This window comes from Piliocolobus tephrosceles, chromosome 11 (assembly GCF_002776525.5).
Source record: "Piliocolobus tephrosceles isolate RC106 chromosome 11, ASM277652v3, whole genome shotgun sequence".
Classification (NCBI taxonomy): domain Eukaryota; kingdom Metazoa; phylum Chordata; class Mammalia; order Primates; family Cercopithecidae; genus Piliocolobus; species Piliocolobus tephrosceles.
In genome coordinates, this window is record NC_045444.1 from 127683274 (window position 1) to 127701333 (window position 18060).

At 57.5% G+C, this 18060-nt stretch overlaps 2 protein-coding genes across 7 annotated transcripts in view; one reads left to right on the forward strand and one right to left on the reverse strand.

The window, feature by feature from the left end:
- ATG4B (autophagy related 4B cysteine peptidase) overlaps window positions 1–14126 on the forward strand; it is a 30456-nt gene extending 16330 nt beyond the window's left edge. The window contains exons 5-13 of one of the 3 annotated variants that reach the window (XR_002726962.3): window positions 206–307; window positions 941–1013; window positions 4768–4847; window positions 6943–7136; window positions 8433–8511; window positions 8833–8978; window positions 10489–10686; window positions 10965–11021; window positions 11516–11599. Coding sequence is in view for 1 of the 3 variants with exons in the window: in XM_023195083.3 (XP_023050851.1) it covers window positions 206–307; window positions 941–1013; window positions 4768–4847; window positions 6943–7136; window positions 8433–8511; window positions 8833–8978; window positions 10965–11021; window positions 11516–11609; window positions 12460–12533 (899 nt within the window). In the remaining 2 variants the exon portion in view is untranslated. Of the gene's footprint in view, window positions 1–205; window positions 308–940; window positions 1014–4767; window positions 4848–6942; window positions 7137–8432; window positions 8512–8832; window positions 8979–10488; window positions 10687–10964; window positions 11022–11515; window positions 11610–12459 lie in introns of those variants that run through there. The other 2 variants (XR_002726963.3, XM_023195083.3) reach the window with 2 other exon arrangements.
- Window positions 14127–15972: 1846 nt separating this feature from the next.
- Window positions 15973–18060, reverse strand: part of DTYMK (deoxythymidylate kinase) — an 11731-nt gene continuing 9643 nt past the window's right edge. For all 4 annotated transcript variants that reach the window (XM_023195086.1, XM_023195087.2, XM_023195085.1 and 1 more), the window contains exon 5: window positions 15973–16458. In XM_023195086.1, the coding sequence (XP_023050854.1) occupies window positions 16348–16458 (111 nt within the window). In that variant the 3' untranslated portion in view covers window positions 15973–16347. The remainder of the gene's footprint in view (window positions 16459–18060) is intronic.

Below are 18060 nucleotides of genomic sequence, written 5' to 3' on the forward strand. Positions count from 1 at the left end.
CCAGCCTGGGTGAGAGAGCGAGACTCTGTTTCCAAGTAAAAAAACAAGAGAAGATTCTGAAAAAGGTTTGGATGCCATCTGTGTCTTGAATGTGAAAGTGAAAACTCGTTTCTTGTTTCTCATTTATGGTAGAGCATATCTCATATTTATGGTAGAGCATATTTCATATTTATGGTAGAGCATACCTGTGATTTTTTTCCAATAGATTGGAGGTGGACACAAAGGAAGAGGCAGCCAGACAGCTACTTCAGCGTCCTCAACGCGTTCATCGACAGGAAAGACAGTTACTACTCCATTCACCAGATAGGTGGGAGGCTGCGGATTGTGCCAGGCCCCACCCGGGCTGTTTGGAGAGGGTGGAGTGGTCGGTTTCCCCTAAGAGCTTTTCTGGTGTTGTGGGATGTAGAGCAGGAGGCTGTAAACCCTGACCTCTGACGGCCTGTGCACTGCTGTCACATCACCCCCGTGTCATCCCACGTCACCCCCGTCCCACCCCGGCCCAGACCCTGGGCCTTGCCCTTCCTGCTGTCCATGCGGCTTGCAGTGCCTGGTGCTCGGCACAGCCTGGGGAAATTGGCCTCACCCCATCAGTGAATGTGAATGCTCATACTGGCATGGAGCCAGTAAAGAGGAGCTGGCCTTTCTTGCAGGCAAGGCCGGCTTTGGAGCCTGTGTGTTCACTTACAGAAGGAAGTGGTCCCTTCATTTCTGACTTCTCCCCTTTTCTAAGTTCATAGTGAAGGACCGTCCCCGAGACCTTGTTTGTCCCTTTACTCCTCCCCCGATCTTGTTGGGGCATCCTTCCACCTGAGGCTGGGTAGGGTGCTGTCCAGGCCTTCCTGTGATGTCTCCTGGCACCACGTGCCACCAGAGGTCAGGGCTGGGGGCGTTGGGATGGTCGGAGCGGGTGGTGTCGCTAATCTGGATCTGTTCCCTGCAGCGCAAATGGGAGTTGGCGAAGGCAAGTCCATAGGCCAGTGGTACGGGCCGAACACTGTCGCCCAGGTCCTCAAGTATGTACTGAACTTCCATTGCCGGGCACGGGGCAGCAGGGATGTTCCCTGGGGGTTAAATTCTCCTTGAGTCTTCATGGCTACAGGAAATAAGGGGTCTCTAATTACTTACTTCAGGGCCCTCGGAAGGTTGCCCAGAGGTGACTATGCCAAGTAGTCTTGTGAATGGGAATTTATGTTTTCTAATAAAATGAACACCATAGTCCAGATCCTGGCTGGCAGATTGGACCCTTGTTCTTTGTCTGCTGCATGGATCCACCTGTAATGGTGGCTTCTGATGGGGTGGGCAGCTGAAGCTGGTCTGCAGCCATCTGTGCAGGTGCCGGGCCCTTCCACCTCTGCGGGCTTGTTGGAGGCTGCCCTCTGCGGGTCTTGCCACCTGCCTTTCTCACGTTACTCGGAGACTCCCTGCAGCCTTGGAGACTCCCTGTAGCCTCGCTCGCCTTCCCATGCACCTCAGCGTCTGAAAGTGCGCTCTGCACCTGCTCCGCACCTGCTTCCTCTCGCGCCTCACTCGGCCCCATTGCATGCTTCCCTCTGCGGCTTCCCCGCTCCCACCCCCCAGATTCCTCTGAGATGACCCTCCTGACAGTTCCAGAAACTTGCCTGTGGTTTCAGCTTCGTGTCCACTCTTCATTCCTCTTGATCCATCCGGGGTCATTTGGTCTGATTCCAGGTGTCCCGGCATCCCAGCATTTTTGGGGAGGCTCTGGCCAGTTCCCCCAGGACCTGCCCCCTCAGGGTCTCCTCTCTACTGGTCCAAGGGCCAGCATCTCCCCAGCCTGTCTTCAGCCATGGCTCGCTTGAACCCTCTCCTGCATCTGCCTGTTCCGTATCCCACTTGAGGTCCTCAGGCACCCCACGTTCCACGTTCCTGAAATGGCCCTATCTCCCCTCACCCACAGCTCGCTCCTCAGCATGGCAGTCACTGCCTCCACCCAGCTTTTCTGTCGGGTTCCCTGGGGCCCTGCAGAAGTCCATCTCTCCCACATCCCACGTCACCCCCGTCCCACGTCACGAGTCTGCTCCTCCATCTCCTGGGCCCGCCCTGTTTTTGGCGTGTCACCTGCTCAGTCCCCACTGCGTGCCCTTCAGAGTCCTCTGTCCAGCAGCTCCCCAGGCCCCACCACACCCCTCCACTCACACTTCCTCTTGCTGCTGCCTGGAGTGGCCCCATCGAGTCAGTGCTGTTTCTCTGGAAACACCAGGCCACTCACCATGCTCACTGTTTCTCCTGGTCCCCTGCCCGCTCCCCACCAGCCCCCGCCCCTGTTGCTGGATGATCCTCCCCAACCTGCAAGTGCTGCGGCACCCAAGCACACGGACGGCTTCCACAGTTACACCTGCAGGGCTGATTTGTCCCTGGACTCCAGGCTTAGGTCCAGCTGCTTATTCTGCATTTCCACCTGGGTGTCTGTGGTGCATGGTGACCTGACAGCCAGAGCTCATGCTGGCCCCAGCCTGCTTCTCCCACAGTGGTCCTTCAGGTGTTCAAACCAAAATCTCGGATTGTTCTAGACCCTTCTTTCTTTTTGAGATGGAGTCTTACTCTGTTGCCAGGCTGGAGTGCAGTGGCATGAACTCAACTCACTGCAACCTCTGCCTCCTGGGTTCAAGTGATTCTGCCTCAGCCTCCCGAAGTACTGGGATTACAGGCGTGAGCCACTGCACTTGGCCAGGACTCCTCTTTCTTTTTTCTTTTTTTTTTTTTTGAGACAGAGGATAACTGTAGCCCAGGCTGGAGTGCAGTGGCACGATCTCAGGCTCACTGCTACCTCCACCTCCCGGGTCCCGGTTCAGGTAGTTCTCCTGCCTCAGCCTTCCCAGTAGCTGGGATTACAGGCATGTGCCACCACGCCCAGCTAATTTTTTTTATTTTTAGTAGAGACGGGGTTTCACCATGTTGGCCAGGCTGGTCTTGAACTCCTGACCTCATGATCCACCTGCCTCCGCCTCCCAGAGTGCTGGGATTACAGGAGTGAGCCACCGCGCCTGGCCAGAACTCCTCTTTCTTTCTTTCTTTCTTTTTTTTCTCAAGACAGAGTCTAGCTCTGTAGCCCAGGCTGGAGTGCAGTGGTGCAATCTTGGGCTCACTGCTACCTCCACCTCCCGGGTCCTGGTTCAAGCAATTCTCCTGCCTTAGCCTCCCAAGTAGCTGGAATTACAGGCATGCGCCACCATGCCCAGCTAATTTTTGTATTTTTAGTAGAGACGGGATTTCACCATGTTAGCCAGACTGGTCTTGAACTCCTGACCTTGTGGTCCACCCGCCTCGGCCTCCCAGAGTGCTGGGATTTCAGGCGTGAGTCACCAAACCCGGCCCGTTCCTCTTTCTTTCAATGGGCCCATTCAAAGTATGTCCGTACTCTGACCAGTGTTCATCCTTGAACTCCCTGCGCTGGTCCAAGCCCCATCTTCTTCCTTCTTGTTGATCTTCCTTCTCTCTTTGTCATCCTAGAGTCTCTTTAGCAAATAACAGCAGAGTCATCTGCATCAAACACATCGGCCACTGCTCTGCCCTGAACCGCCCTGGCCCTTTGCTGCTGCCTCAGGCAGAGTGCTCCACCCTACCTCCCTGGCATGACACCTTGTGCTCCTGGGACACACCAGCCTCAAGGCCTTTGCACGTGTGGTCCCTGGCACTTGGACCCTGTTCCCCCCACACCTGCCTGGGTTGCGCCCCATGTCTGCGCAGGTCCCCTTTGGCACCAAGGTCTTCCCTGTAGCTACGTTGGTAGCGCCACTCCCCGTTCCTGCGTGACTGTTCTCTGCAGTGCCGACCACCGGCCCACGTGGCTGCTGCTTCCTTGTTTGCCCTTCGCCAGGTCAGCTTTGCCAATGCGACTGTGTCCCTTGTGTGTGGATGCATCTTCAGCACTGCAGCTGGGCTGGAGGTGGGAGGAGGAAGGTGGTGTGGGGGTGGGGCGGGGAAGCAAGCTGTCCTCCCATCTTCTGCACTGCAGCTGGGCTGGAGATGGCGGGGTGGAGTCAGAGGTGGGGGTCAGACTGTCCTCCCAGTGTCCCCTTTGGGCTTGTGCATTGGGAGGGCTCTGTGTGGCCATCCCAGTCCCGTGCTCCACCCCACCCAACTCCCCGCCACAGGTCTTGCATTCTGCTCCCAGGAGCACCAGGTCCTTGTTGCCTCGCGGCCTTTTCTGTTGTTTTACCTTTTGTTGAGGTCCTCTGACCCCACCTCCACCGGACCTGAGAGGAGATCAGCGTCCCCTTAGACTTTTGGCTGCAGAATCTACTCTTCCTGCGACCACAGTTCCTCCTCACTGGTGTGCACAGTCGTGCTCCCCACTCAGCTGCAGGTTTCTCTGCAAGGACTCAGGTTCCTTGGCTGTCAGCTCAGCGTGTTTGGTGGAGGGGAGAGTAGAGCAGCTCATGAAGGTGCTGGGAGGCCTGCCTCACAGTTGGCAAAACCCACAGTGTCTCAGAGCTGGGTTCATGTTCTAGTTCTTGCCTCTGTGCCACTGAGACCAGGAAACCGGGCTGCTCAAAAGCCTCTTGCATGTGCTCTCTGTGGAGACTGGGGCAAGGGCAGGCCCCCTGGGCCTCAGGCGAGAAGAAGCAGGTTTACTCTGGGCTTTCTTCCTGTCTGTGGCATTGGCTATGCCCCGGACTTTAGGAACCTTGGCCCTTCTCATTCAAGAAGCACCTCTGCCGCAAACACTCCTTCCCACAGCTGTCACTGCAAAGATGAGACGTCTTTGAATTGTACAAAAGCTTATGGTCACTCCCTGCTCTCTAGGAAGCTTGCTGTCTTCGACACGTGGAGCTCCTTGGCAGTCCACATAGCAATGGACAACACCGTTGTGATGGAGGAAATCAGTAAGTGGCTTAGGGTTTCTGTGGACAAGAAAGTTGAAATGATGGGCAGCACACACACTTCCTCACCTGAGTCTCCACAGGAGCCTCGGCGAGTGTTGTCAGTCGCCCTGTGCCGTGCAGGAGCTCTGTGGGGCCTGCATGCCAAGCCAGATGCACGGTGGCCCCGATGTCCTCTCCCGGTGGTCATACCAAGAGAGGAGCGCCCAGGCTCTCTGGAGGCCGAGACGTGGTATCTCACGTCATGTTTTGTGTCTTGGTTACAAATCATTTGTGAAGGCGTGCTCTACTTAGGCACCCTCGTGTGGGAATTCTGGTGAAGTTCTTTTGCGTGCCTTGATGTGCCACAAAGAGATGCAGCAACCTCTCCAGCTGTACCATCTCGAAAGGCGTGTCGTGAAGGCAGAGCTCTTTTCAGCTTGCTGGAAGAAAGGTTTGCTGCAACCCTGAAGGAATCTAGGCGTGGCAGCGTTTACCTCTAGGAGGAAAATTGTGGCTCAGTTTTAACAAATGGGCTCGTTGAGTGAGTTCCAAATTCATGTTTCACCTTCCATGATGTAGCCAAGCTGAGAACTCTTAAAAATGCCTCACCACCTTCTTTACTCAGGACCACCTTTTTCCCAAGGAACTTCTCAAAACGCCCTCAATTCCAATTTTATTGAAGTTCTACAGGTACACTATTGCCTTGAATCCAGTTTTCCTTAAGAAAGAACTCATTTAGGCCGGGCGCGGTGGCTCACGCCTGTAATCCCAGCACCTTGGGAGGCCGAGGCGGGTGGATCATGAGGTCAGGAGTTCGAGACCAACCTGGCCAACATGGCGAAACCCTGTCTCTACTAAAAATACAAAAACTAGCCGGGCATGGTGGTACGCGCCTATAGCCCCAGCTACTCAGGAAGCTGAGGCAGAAGAATCGCTTGAACCTGGGAGGTGGAGGTTGCAGTGAGCCTTGATCACGCCTCTGCACTCCAGCCTGGTGACAGAGCGAGACTCCGTCTCAAAAAAAAAAAAGAGAAAGACCTCATTCAGAGTCACAGCCCTTACTGCGCACAGATTCACAGAAGGAGTGGGTCCTGCCCTGTGACTGGGTGTGCCAGGCTGGGTCACAGACGCGCCCCTTCCCTGCCTCTCTGTTCTGTGCAGTGCGCCGCCTGTCATTGCCCATCTTTTGGATGCTTGATGGTCCCACCTGTGGCCAGCGGCCACCTCAGTCTGGTGGTGTCTTTTGCTGTGTTGTGGCGTTTTTCTGGGTTAAGCAGATGCTGCAGGTGCCTCTGAACGTTCCCTGCCTAGCCCTGGAATCAGTCTGGCTCCTCTGAGTGGGGAGTGGTGCCAAGAAACCTCAGTCCAGGCGCCGGGCATGCTCAGTGCTCCTGGAGTGTCTTCTCTCATCACTGTACCCTCCGGTTGATGAGTCCTCCGGACTCACTGTTGTGTGTAGGTGGAAGGGGTGGGAGCAAGGAAAGAGGTTGCTGAGGAGGCCTGGAGGGAGCGGGTTCCGGCTATGCTGGCACTAGCCAGGCTGGTGGGCTGTGCGGGTGCAGGCTGCGCGGGTACGGGCTGGCGGGCAGGTACAGGCTGGTGGACTGCACGGGTACGGACTGGTGGGCTGTGCGAGTATGGGCTGGCGGGCAGGTATAGGCTGGTGGGCTGCGCGGGTACGGGCTGGCGGGCTGCGTGGGTATGGGCTGGCGGGCAGGTACAGGCTGGTGGGCTGCGCGGGTGTGGGCTGACTGGCTGCACGGGTACGGGCTGGCGGGCGGGTACAGGCTGGCGGGCTGCAGGCACTTTTATTTCTGTGATTTTCCTCTGAAGGGCACGTGGCTTTTTCTTGTACGTGGCTTTCTTTTGTGTGTGTGCTTTGTTTCACAATAAAACGAATTAAGTATGCATAGAAAATATGTCTTTTCTCTCTTGGTGGCAAGATTATGAAAAAATTTTCTTATGCTTTTCTATATTTTCCAAGTTTGAATTTTAGTGTAAGTACCTGGCTTTGTAATGCCCTTTTTCTGTTACATGATCATAATTTGCTTGCTTGCCTGTGGGCGCACTTTCGCGCAGCTGTGCTTGGTTAGTGAAAGCATGTCTCCCTTTCTAGGAAGGTTGTGCAGGACCAGCGTTCCCTGTGCAGGAGCCACTGCGTTTCCTGCAGATTCCGACCGGCACTGCAACGGATTCCCTGCCGGGGCTGAGGTCACCAACAGGCCGTCGCCGTGGAGACCCCTGGTGCTTCTCATTCCCCTGCGCCTGGGGCTCACGGACATCAACGAGGCCTACGTGGAGACGCTGAAGGTGGGTCCTGCCGTGCGGTGCTTGCCCTGGGTCCCCGTCCCCTTCTCCCAGTTTTTAGTCACTTTCAGTGCATCATCGTCATGTGGCCATTTGTGCAGCCAGCTCTCGCGGGAGGGGTAAACGACCACGGTTTACACCATTTCCCAAGGGCTGGGTGGGCGTGAGGCACGTCCATCAGGAGACGTGCTGCTTTACTTCTACAAGGGTCAAGGCGAATGTTGAGAATGAAAGCATGAGGCACTTGTTGTAGGGGGTCTTCGGAACCAGGTGCCAGTCCTTGGCCTGACAGGGAACCCTGCCCCTCCCTGGTCTCCACTGTGCCCCAGGCATGCCCGCCCCACTCCCCCACAGCCCTCTTGGCCTGAGCTCCCTTTGGAGGGTGGGTTGGCCTGTGGAGAAGAGACTTGTGGGCTGGGCTTGGGGATGGGCAGGGCTCTGTGAGGAACTCCAGCCACAGGCTCCCGCATGTCATGAAAGTAAAAGGGGGCCAGGCCCGGTGGCTCACACCTGTAATCCAAGCACTTTGGGAGGCCGAAGCGTGCAGATCACAAGGTCAAGAGTTTGAGACCAGCCTGGCCAACGTGGTGAAACCTCGTCTCTACTAAAAACACAAAAATTAGCTGGATGTGCTGGCACACACCTGTAGTCCTAGCTACCCAGGAGGCTGAGGCAAGACAATCGCTTGAACCCGAGAGGCAGAGCTTGCAGTGACCCAAGATTGTGCCATTGCACTCCATCCTGGGTGACAGAGTGAGACCCCCATCTCAAAAAAAAAAAAAAAAAAGCATAAGGGAAAACCATCCTTTCTTCAGTTAACTCGAAGTTTAGACCAAGGAGTCACATTTGTATGGAACTGAGATGTGGCTTTCTGTTAAGTTATTCAGTTGTCTGAACTTGGCCCCTCCCTCCAGCCCTCTGCCCACCCTGTGGTGTCCCTGCTGCCCCCGCACGTGGGCCCCATCTCCATCGCTTCTGCCCTGTCAGGTCAGAGCACTCAGCAGGGCCGCCTCCCCACCCGGGCTCACATCTCCTGCCAGCCCCCCTCACTCCCAGCCTCCCCAAAGCCCACCTCCGACATGAAGCTTCCCTGAGCCGAGCCTGCAGATTGGGTTTCTTGGCCTGTAGGATGTCTTGTGGTCTTTCCTGGACAGTAAGTTCTTCGGGACCATGTCCCCTCCTGTCCCCTCTTGTGTCACCCAGTTGGGTCTCAGCAGGCCCTTGGGCCCCCTATGGCAGTGGGTGGGGGACTGTCTGCACCTGCCTGGGACCTGTGCTCAGCTTCCTGCCCCTCCACAGCACTGCTTCATGATGCCCCAGTCCCTGGGCGTCATCGGAGGGAAGCCCAACAGCGCCCACTACTTCATCGGCTATGTTGGTGAGTCCGGGGTTCCCACCGTGTCCCTGTGGGCCTGTGCTCTTTAAGGGCATTCTGTGAGCAGGTCCCACACGCCCGGTGGCCACTTGAGGCCACCAGTGGAAAAGCAGCATGCTCTGAGGGGGTTCACGTGCAGCCTGGCCGCTGGCGGCCTCCTGCGTACCCCCTTCCCTGATGGTCCCATGCCCTCGGCTCCCTCCCTTCCTCCTGCCCGCTGCTTCTCAGCATGATGTGGGTGCAGTGGGTCTGAAACGCGGCCACCTCTGTCCCTTTCCTCTGCCGGCTCGGCCGCCCATCTGCCTGCCTGCCTCATCCTCCCAGGTGAGGAGCTCATCTACCTGGACCCCCACACCACGCAGCCGGCCGTGGAGCCTACTGGCAGCTGCTTCATCCCCGATGAGAGCTTCCACTGCCAGCACCCGCCGTGCCGTATGAGCATCGCGGAGCTCGACCCGTCCATCGCTGTGGTACGTGGCGGCCACCTGAGCACTCAGGCCCGTGTTCCCAGTCGTCTTGTGCTGAATACTGTTTGGGAATGACGAGGAAAATCTTCAGATTTTTGCATTTTGGTTTTTTTTCAACATGTTGGGATGAGTACTGTGTTCACGGGGTTGGGATTCTGAAGGGCACAAGGCCTGAACCGTGTCCTCGCACCCTCACGTCCCTCCCCCAGGCACCACCACCTGCGCAGCCTTCATGGCCTTCGAGTGGCCCGGAGAGGGTGTGTCTGGGTGTGAGCATGTGTGGGCACGTGCTGAGTGTGTGTGGATGAGTATGAGCCATGGTGTGTTCCCCTCACACCCACACAGACACACGGGCGGCCCCTCCACCCACTCCTGCACCACCTTTTGTTTTCCGGAGGCTCTGACTTGACCTCTCTGGGGGATTTCCTAAGAACGAGCTTCCCTGTTTTTCCATTTTGATGACCTAGTTGTGATTTTTGGTGTGTGATTTATGCAGACCTGCCTGCCCTCAAATACATTTGATGGCGAAAGAGACCAAAGAGAAACCCCTAGAAATCATGAATGACAGTGACGTGCTTAGGGGAGCAGTTACCGAACCAGGGGCTCTGTTGTGGATGCTCAGCCCTGTTCAGGAGGAAGGAGGCGGATCTGGGTCTGATACGGCTCAGTCTCTGAGCTGTGGCACAGCCCCAGCGTGCACACTACGCCCTGTGCACCTCCTGGGCAGGGTGGCGGGAGTGGGGAACGTGGGCTAGAGCTCTGTGGCTCACACTTTTTGTTTTTTTTTTTTTGAGACGGAGTCTCGCTCTGTCGCCCAGGCTGGAGTGCAGTGGTGCGATCTCGGCTCCCTGCAAGCTCTGCCTCCCGGGTTTACGCCATTCTCCTTCCTCAGCCTCCCGAGTAGCTGGGACTACAGGCGCCCGCCACCACGCGCGGCTGATTTTTTGTGTTTTTAATAGAGACGGGGTTTCACCGTGTTCGCCAGGATGGTCTCGATCTCCTGACCTCGTGGTCCGCCCGCCTCGGCCTCCCAAAGTGCTGGGATTACAGGCGTGAGCCCCTGCGCCCGGCCTGGCTCACACTTCTTACCAGAATCTAACCACGAATTCCTCGTCTAACTAGAATTAAGCATGTTTGTAAACGCAGCTTGGTGGCTTGCAGTGATTGGCAGTCTCACAGTCAGGTCAGGCTATAGAGCCACCACCACAGACAGGAGCGGACGCATGAACGTTGAGACCAAAGGGGCCGCCCGGTGGGATAACTGTCCTCACCCGTGAGGAGGAGGAACGTCCCCTGTCCCCGGGGGAGAGTGCTCCCACACAAGCCAGGGCCGCGGAAACGGCGTCTTCAGAGGAAGGGAGTGCCCAGTTTGAACTTCTTCTCCCATTTCGTCTTTGTTTTCCCTGTTTCTTTTTCTTCCTGTGTTAACGTCTGCACATCTGGCAGCGTTAATTCCTAGTGACTGTCATTACAGGCGGTAGCTTTAAGATGTGATTGGGGTGATCCTCGGCAGGTCCCGTCTCCTCAGCAGGGGGCTCCCCATGTCACGGTGTCCTTGGGCAGTTCTCAGTGGCCTTTGCCGCCAGTTGCCACCAAGCTTCCATGGAGATGCTGGGTGAGGCTGAGACCAGCGGCCCTGCCTCACAGGCACAGAGAGAAGAGCTCTCCACTTGGCCCTAACTCATAACCTGCCTCATTCCTGGAAGATTCGGTGAGGCCTGACAAATGCACATCACGTAACATCTCATGGGTGAATCAAGGCAGAGCAACGTAGTGCAACCTGAGGGGAGCCGGGCACTGGTGCAGCGGGCTGTGCACAGGGCACCCTCAGGGCTCCCTTCCCGGCCCCGGGGGCAAGACAGGCCGGAGTATCCAGCACTTGCACGCTGGGGCCTTTGCTGCGCCACTGGCAGGGGGAATGGAAGCCCCTGCCTCTTCGCTGACTGCAGATGTGGGCGTACTGTTCTGCTCATAGTCATTTTGTTTTAGGGGTTTTTCTGTAAGACTGAAGACGACTTCAATGACTGGTGCCAGCAAGTCAAAAAGGTTTGTAGCCGCCCCACCACCCACAGCCGAGCTGAACCACCCAGGGAGGCAGGCAGTGGGGTGTGCAGCGGCCGAAGGCCAGTGTCCAGGTCTCAGGCAGCCTCACGGGGCTGGGGGGAGCTTTGTCCTGCCTGGCACAGCTGTGCAGCTGAACAGGGTGCGGTGTCCTGGATTGCCCACCTGGCAACACGGTTAACAACCCTGGGGACGGATGTTGCGTGTTGACTTTAGAATGGGATTTCCAGTGTCCTCATCCGTCTCCTGTTGAGATGGGGGTGCCGAGCTGCGCTGGCTGAGTGCATGTGGCCCACTCCCCTCTGCTGTCGTGGTCAGACTGTGTGGATCGCCACACTGGGTCCTCGTGTAGCCTTTAGTGTGGAAGCTGCCTCTGTTCTCATCAGTGAAGTGGAGTGACAGTCAGGTTTGGCCCCTTTCTCTTGGGTGCAGCAAGCACTGGGGTGAGGCTGCCCCTAATGACCGTGTCTCACTAACAGCTGTCTCTGCTCGGAGGCGCCCTGCCCATGTTTGAGCTGGTGGAGCAGCAGCCTTCACACCTGGCCTGCCCTGATGTCCTGAACCTGTCCCTAGGTGAGAACTGCGGCTGCAGGGCCAAGTCTAGGTGGGGTCCCTCGGAGGTGGGGTCCCACGGGGGTGCGGTCTGTGCCCTTGCTTCCCCAGTCCTGGCCCCCTTGGTGTGACCATTTAGGTGTGTGTGAGCCTCAACTGTGAGCACTTGGCAGTGGTTTGCCTGTGAGACCAGGGGCAGAGTGGAGCGTCCTCTCCTCCAAGCCTGCGCGCAGCAACCCGGGACCCACCTCGCCTTCCCCACCCGCGCTGCCTGCCCAGGGCACTGTGGAGCTGGGCGTGCTCCCATGGGGTCCTCAGGGCTCTGGAGCAGACAGAACACGCAGGCTCTGTGATGACGCAGTCCTGGGTGGGGCACTCGTCCACTTGGGCACCACCCTAACCCTAACCCTAACCCTAACCCTAACCCTTGGACCATGGCCAACGTGCCGAAGGATCCGGCCTGGGCTCGTGCAGTGAAGCGAGTGTGTGGCCGTGAGCTTGTCCTCCTCATACCTGTCTCGCCATGAGAAACTCTACGAGGCCGTGACAATGGAACCACTCCTGATGACCACGAGGGTCAGGGTGCAGCGCGGGAGACACAGGACAGAGGCCCCCTCAGGCCTGAGACTGTGCCGGCTGCCCCCGTCCTCCTCACCCTGCTCCGCTCCTCTTCCCTGCTCCCTCCCCCCATATTCGCAAGTTTCCACAACCCCGGGCCTTTTCACAGCTGCTTGGGCACAGCTGTCTGTGGACCCCTCAGGGTGGGGCTGCAGAGCAGGTGCTGCTCGGTCTGCCCCACACCAAGGGCACTTGACTCACATGGAAGTAGCGCACCTGAGATGCCTGATGAGCTATGTCCTGTTCCTTCTAGATTCTTCTGATGTAGAGCGACTGGAAAGATTCTTCGACTCAGAAGATGAAGACTTTGAAATCCTGTCCCTTTGAAAATCCTGGGGTCGGGGGTGGCACCTGTGAGAGCCTGGGGCTCCTGGTGCCGCTGCATTTCATCCATCCCGCCCGCTCGCCTGCCGAGGGCCGTGCCCCGTGCTGCCTCCCCCCAGAGGGCCACCCGCTCTGCTCGTGGACTGAGGCTGCGCTGCCCGGGAGGCCTTACTGCTTGGTGTCTGAGTGCCCAGCTCAGAGTGCCCGTCAGGGCCTGTGCATCTGCACACGGAGCCGTCAGGAGCTTCCAGAGCGTTCTCTCGACACTGCCAGCCCCGCGTTAGCGCCTGGGCCTCAGTCCCACTTGCTCCCAGGTGCCGGTTCTGTGGTTGGTTTGGAATTAAAGTCCTGTTTGAAGTTGTCAGACACAGACATGAATTTCTGGGGCGCTTCCTGAGTCAGTCTCAGACCTGTGCAGGCCGGCGTGAGAGGAGCAACAGCCACGCTGCGGCCCCACGCCCAGGGACTGGGCTGCTGCGAGGGGGGCGCGCCCATGGCTGTGTCCTCTGCCCAGCCTGGCTTACCCACGGCTACCTCAGTGGGAGATGAGGTTGGAGGAACAAAGGCAAAGGTTGCTTTGGGGAGAGAAGTATTCAGGAAGTGGGTGTGTGGGAAACCTGAAGATGGCGTGCACAGGACACAGTGTGGGCAGCCTGGGCAGAAGGGCGGCTGGCCTGGGGCTGCTGCTAGAGTGCCTGTCCTCAGAGTGTCCCTTTCCAGGGCTGTGGCATTCTGTGGTGGCTTCCCCAGGTGTGGTGAGGGGGCGGGGCGGGGCCTCCACCTGTGACAGGCGGGCTCGAGGGTGGACAGTGTGCCTCCCCCAGGAGCCTTCCGTGTCTTTGCCTTGCTGAGAATTACTCTCCTGTGTCACTGAGGTGTTAGGTGGTTTAGGGCCAAAAGGGGAAAACCACCCGAGCCTTGTGGTGTGTGATGGGCAGACACCACAGGGTGGCATCACCTGGTGGCATTTCCGGAGCCTCAGCCCTGATGCCAGAACCCACCACCGCCTGACCCTGTGTAACCTGCTGTCCTGGGTCCTGGAGTGCACTCTGCCCCGCTGCTGTGCTGCCTGTCCTGGGGAAGTGGCTTTGCCCCACTAGGGAATGTAAACAGGAGGGCTTGGGGAGCGTGGGCACAGCGAGCATGGGCACCTTTCTCGTGAGCACCTACTGTGGCTTTGGCAGGACTCGCTGCTGCTGCTGCTTGTATAGGTGTGGGGACCAGAGATCCCTCAGGACGGGCGCCACCCGCTCTGCACTGACTGGCCCACCTGGGTAGCAGAGGACACCGTCCCCAGTCCCCCCCCACCAAACATAGTTTATTTCCTTGTATCCTTTCTCCCTTGGGTGTAGTTGGGGTGGGGAAGGAGGGAAGGCTGGGGCAATTTTCGTTCCTTGGGCTCTGCGTCCGAGTCCATGGTGCGCCGCTGTGCTGGGATCTGGGGGCCTGCTGTAGTGGGAGTGTGGAACACCTTGACCAAAGGGGAGCTTTTTCTTGTGTGTTTTGAAAAAGGCTTAATGGAGAGAATGTTGTTCATTCTTAGTAGTATAGTTTGCAATTCTTAATGGCAAATAATAAGTTTCAGTAGAAAACAAACCTTGTGTCTATTTTTTCCTGAAGTTATAATTGTGATTTCCAGAAAAAAACCAAGTGAATGTTGCAGCCCATAGCATCACACGTTAGGGATGTGGCTGCCCGCGTGGTGGGCTGTGGGAGCCTGAGCAGGTCCGTCCCCAGCCCTGGCAGGGGGCTTGTCCTGCCTGTAGCCTGGCTGTCTGCGAGCTGTGACATCCACCCTCTCATACAACCCTGGAAGGAAAAAGTGCAAGGAAACTAGGATGTTAGGAAAGTAAAATGGCACCCATTCTTCAACAGGAGGAAGTTGCAGACAGTGCCCTGAGTTGTAGGGTTTGGCTCAATGTGAATCACAGCAAAGCCTTCCCCAAGTGAGCAGTGACTGTCCTGGCCTGTGGGAGGGCCATGCCTGGGGCACAGCAGGGGTCTTGGTGAGGACATCGCTTACTGGTCAGTGCGTCCCTGTGGGCAGTCCTGGTGTAGGTGCAGAGGGCCCAAAGCCAGACAAGAGGGGGCACTGCTGGGGCCCTGGTGAGCTGGCTGAGGACTTGCGGCCTCTCAGATGCTCTTACTCGCTTCTTGTGGCTGCTCTAGACGATGACCACATTCAGTGCCTGAACAGCACAGCCTCTTCCAGACCCGGAGGAGACGGCCACCTCGTGCTGTGGGCAGGGCTGCTCCTCTAGGGGCGCTAGTGGGGAACACTGCTGTGTCTCTTCTAGCTCCCAGATGCCAGAAACTGCTTGGCTCATGGCGCTTTCCTCCAACCTGACAGCCAGCAACATGGCATCTCTCCAGCTTCTGTTGCTGGCATCTCACTTCCTGACTCACCCCGTGATGGGCCAGGCATGGTGGCGCTAGCCTGTAATCCCAGCACTTTGGGAGGCTAAGGTGGGAGGATCACTTGAGCCCAGGAAAGAGAGGCTGCAGTGAGTCAAGACTGCACCACCACACTCCAGCCTGGGCGACAGCGAGACCTAGTCTTCAGACAACAAAAAAAGGCCCCTGTGGTGATGCTGGGCCCACCGGGATGGTCCAGAAAGGTCTCCCATCTGAAGGTTTCTCACCCAGGCCCGTCCCACGGCCCCTGGCAATGCTTACCCCAGTGAAATCCTTTTGTTTTGCCTGGATTTGTCTCTTGGCCACAGAAGGGTGCTGAGACCCACAGCTGCTGCCCCCACAGATGGGGGACCCTGCCTGCCTTCCACTCCAGCACACTGTATGCTGCTCTCTACCCAGAAAGTGCTCTGTGGGACAGATTCTACCAGGAGTGTCAAATCATTCCTTCTAAGTGTCACTTAAAAGGGAATGCAGTGGGCCAGGCGCGGTGGCTCACGCCTGTACTCCCAGCGCTTTGGGAGGCCGAGGCAGGTGGATCACTTGAGCCCAGGAGTTTGAGACGAGCCTGGCTGGCAACACAGCAAAATCCTGTCTACAAAAAATTAGCCAGGCACGGTGAAGGCCTGTAGGCCTACCTACTCAGGAGGCTGACGTGGGAGGATCTCCTGAGCCCAGGAGGTCTGCGGAACGCTGCAGTGAGCCACGATCATGCCACTGCACTCCAGCCTGGGTGACAGTGAGACCCTGTTTCCAAAAAAATAAAAAGGGAGAGGATGGAAAGTTAAGCTCCAGGGTTGCAACGAAAATAGCAGAGTTAACTTCGGTGAGTTCAGGATGTAAGCTGTGATGACGCTCGGATGTAGCCTGGCTGGAGCCCAGGGCATGGCTGCAACTGTTCAGACCCACAGTGGGACTCCCTCAACTAGGCAGGAACTAAGGTCCAGAAAGGCCCTACTGGGCCCTATGAAGGCGCTTCTCTCCCATTCAAAGCCAGCTCCGTCCTCAGTCTAAGTGAAGCGTTCCACAAAATTTTCAGGTCAATTTTTAGTAGTATCTAGAAGACATTTAGGAGAATTCCAACTGATTACCATTTACAGTGATCACAATGAAACTACTCAAGAGTTAACACTGAACTTGAGTAAGAAAATACAACAGAGTACCATCAGGACACTGATGGCAGGGAGAGGGCAGGAGACTGCTCCGTGGCTCCGCTCACGTCTACACTGCCAAGGTCCCCACCGCACCCCCGCCCGGGGCAGAAGAGGCAGCCTGCAGTTCTCTGCTGTCGGGAAAGAGCTCCTGAAGTCGTGGGATCTGGATGCCGCTGGAGACGGGGCCTTCCGCAGGCCTCCCACCTCTCGAGGGACTATAGGGAGAGGCGTCTCCAGTGGGCAGCCTCGGGTCACTTCCACAGCTCCCCCAGCGGCTTCTCTGTGGCAGTGCGGATGGCGTCCTCACAGAGCACACGGATGTCCTCGTGGACAGCTTCAATGCTTTTGGAAGCATCCACCATCTGTTCCCACCGGGGTTTCAGGAGAAAGAGAAGCCACGTTCCAGGCTGGGCATGGGAGCCCACACCTGTAATCCCAGCACTTTGGGAGGCCCACGAGGGAGGACTGCTTGTACCCAGGAGTTCAAGACCAGCCTGGGCTACACAGGGACATCCAACCTCTGCAAAAAAATCGGCGCCACTGTACTCCAGCCTGGGTGACGCAGTAAGACCCTGTCTCAAAACAACACCATGTTTCATTCTGTCCTCTGTGCTCATGCGGATTTCACACAGGCCAGGCTCTGGAAGGCCAACCTGAACCTCCTGGCAGTGTGGTGACCTCCGGGATACCCCACACCTCTCTGAACCTCAACCTTGACAGTGTCCATGGTACAGAGCCACCCGGCATTTCTGCCACAGCCCTGATGCAGGAGAAACATGACGTGCCAACTGCCCACTCCTGCTCTCAGCCAACCTGAGCCTCCTTGTGACCCTAACCCCGATGAGTGCCCACTTGCAGGAGTGAGGCACAGCCCTCAGCACAGCCAGGCCCACCCAGCCCACCAGGTCAAGGCGACTGTCCCTCCAGCTCACAAGTGGCGAGTGAAAAGCACAGAGGGCAGACCCTGCCCTGCCCACGCTCCTGGGCACTGCCTGGAACACAAGGAAGTTCCGCAGCAGAAGCCAGACAGGACCAATGCAACACTGGGCCTGACCCGTCCTTGAGGGGAAGATGAATTTGGTCCTAACAACTGTGTCGCACAATGGCGTGAATGGTGCGAGGAACGTGGGGAGGGCAGGACAGCCTTGTCTCCACCAGAAGGAAGGCAGTGAGAGGAACTCGGAAGCGCTGGCATTGCAGCAGCATCCCGGGCTCTGCTGTCAGGCGGCGCAGGACCCTTCTCAAGCTTCTGGGACAGCAAATTCTAGAAAATCTGCCAGAGGCGTAGAAGGCACTCGGAAGAATCTAACCATTTCCTGAGGTGTGACTGTGATGGAAGTAGAGTGACTCCCTACACAAAAGCCACCTTCCCAGATGCCATTCACTGGCCACCGTGCAGCCACACAGCTGTCGCCCAGAACCACCCAACATGAGCCTCTCCGGGCAGCTGACTGCCAGAGGGAATGCCGCACTGCCAGAAAAGGGTGCTGCTATCCCGCCTGTGTTCCGGGAAATGAAAAGCTGTGACCAGCATCATCTGCAGGCACAGCCGGTCAGGCTGGGGCAGGCCCTCGAGCACTGCTGTGTGGAGCTCAAGGGCCAGAAGCTCTGTGGGCCGTGGCCACGACAGTGCTGGCGCCGGACGTGCCAGAAGCCGTGGCTGCTGTCTGGAAAGAGGCCATGTGGGCAGTGGTGGGCACGGGCGACTGGAGTCTGGGGGAGAGGTGGGGGCTGCGGTTGGGAGGAGCAGAGGCGGGTAGCCTGCGTGTCCACTGGGAGGGGAGAGTCCGGCATCCTGGGAGTAGACAGAGTAGAGCCAGACCTGGGACTGCTGAGACTGAAGGAGGCCGGGCTGAAGGGAAAGCCAGCACACGGCACCCTCCTGAACTCAGCCAGGTGCAGCTGCAGAACCCATGCCCAGCGAGAGGCCCGCACCAGAGGGCACGGTGGCTGCAGGGCCCAAG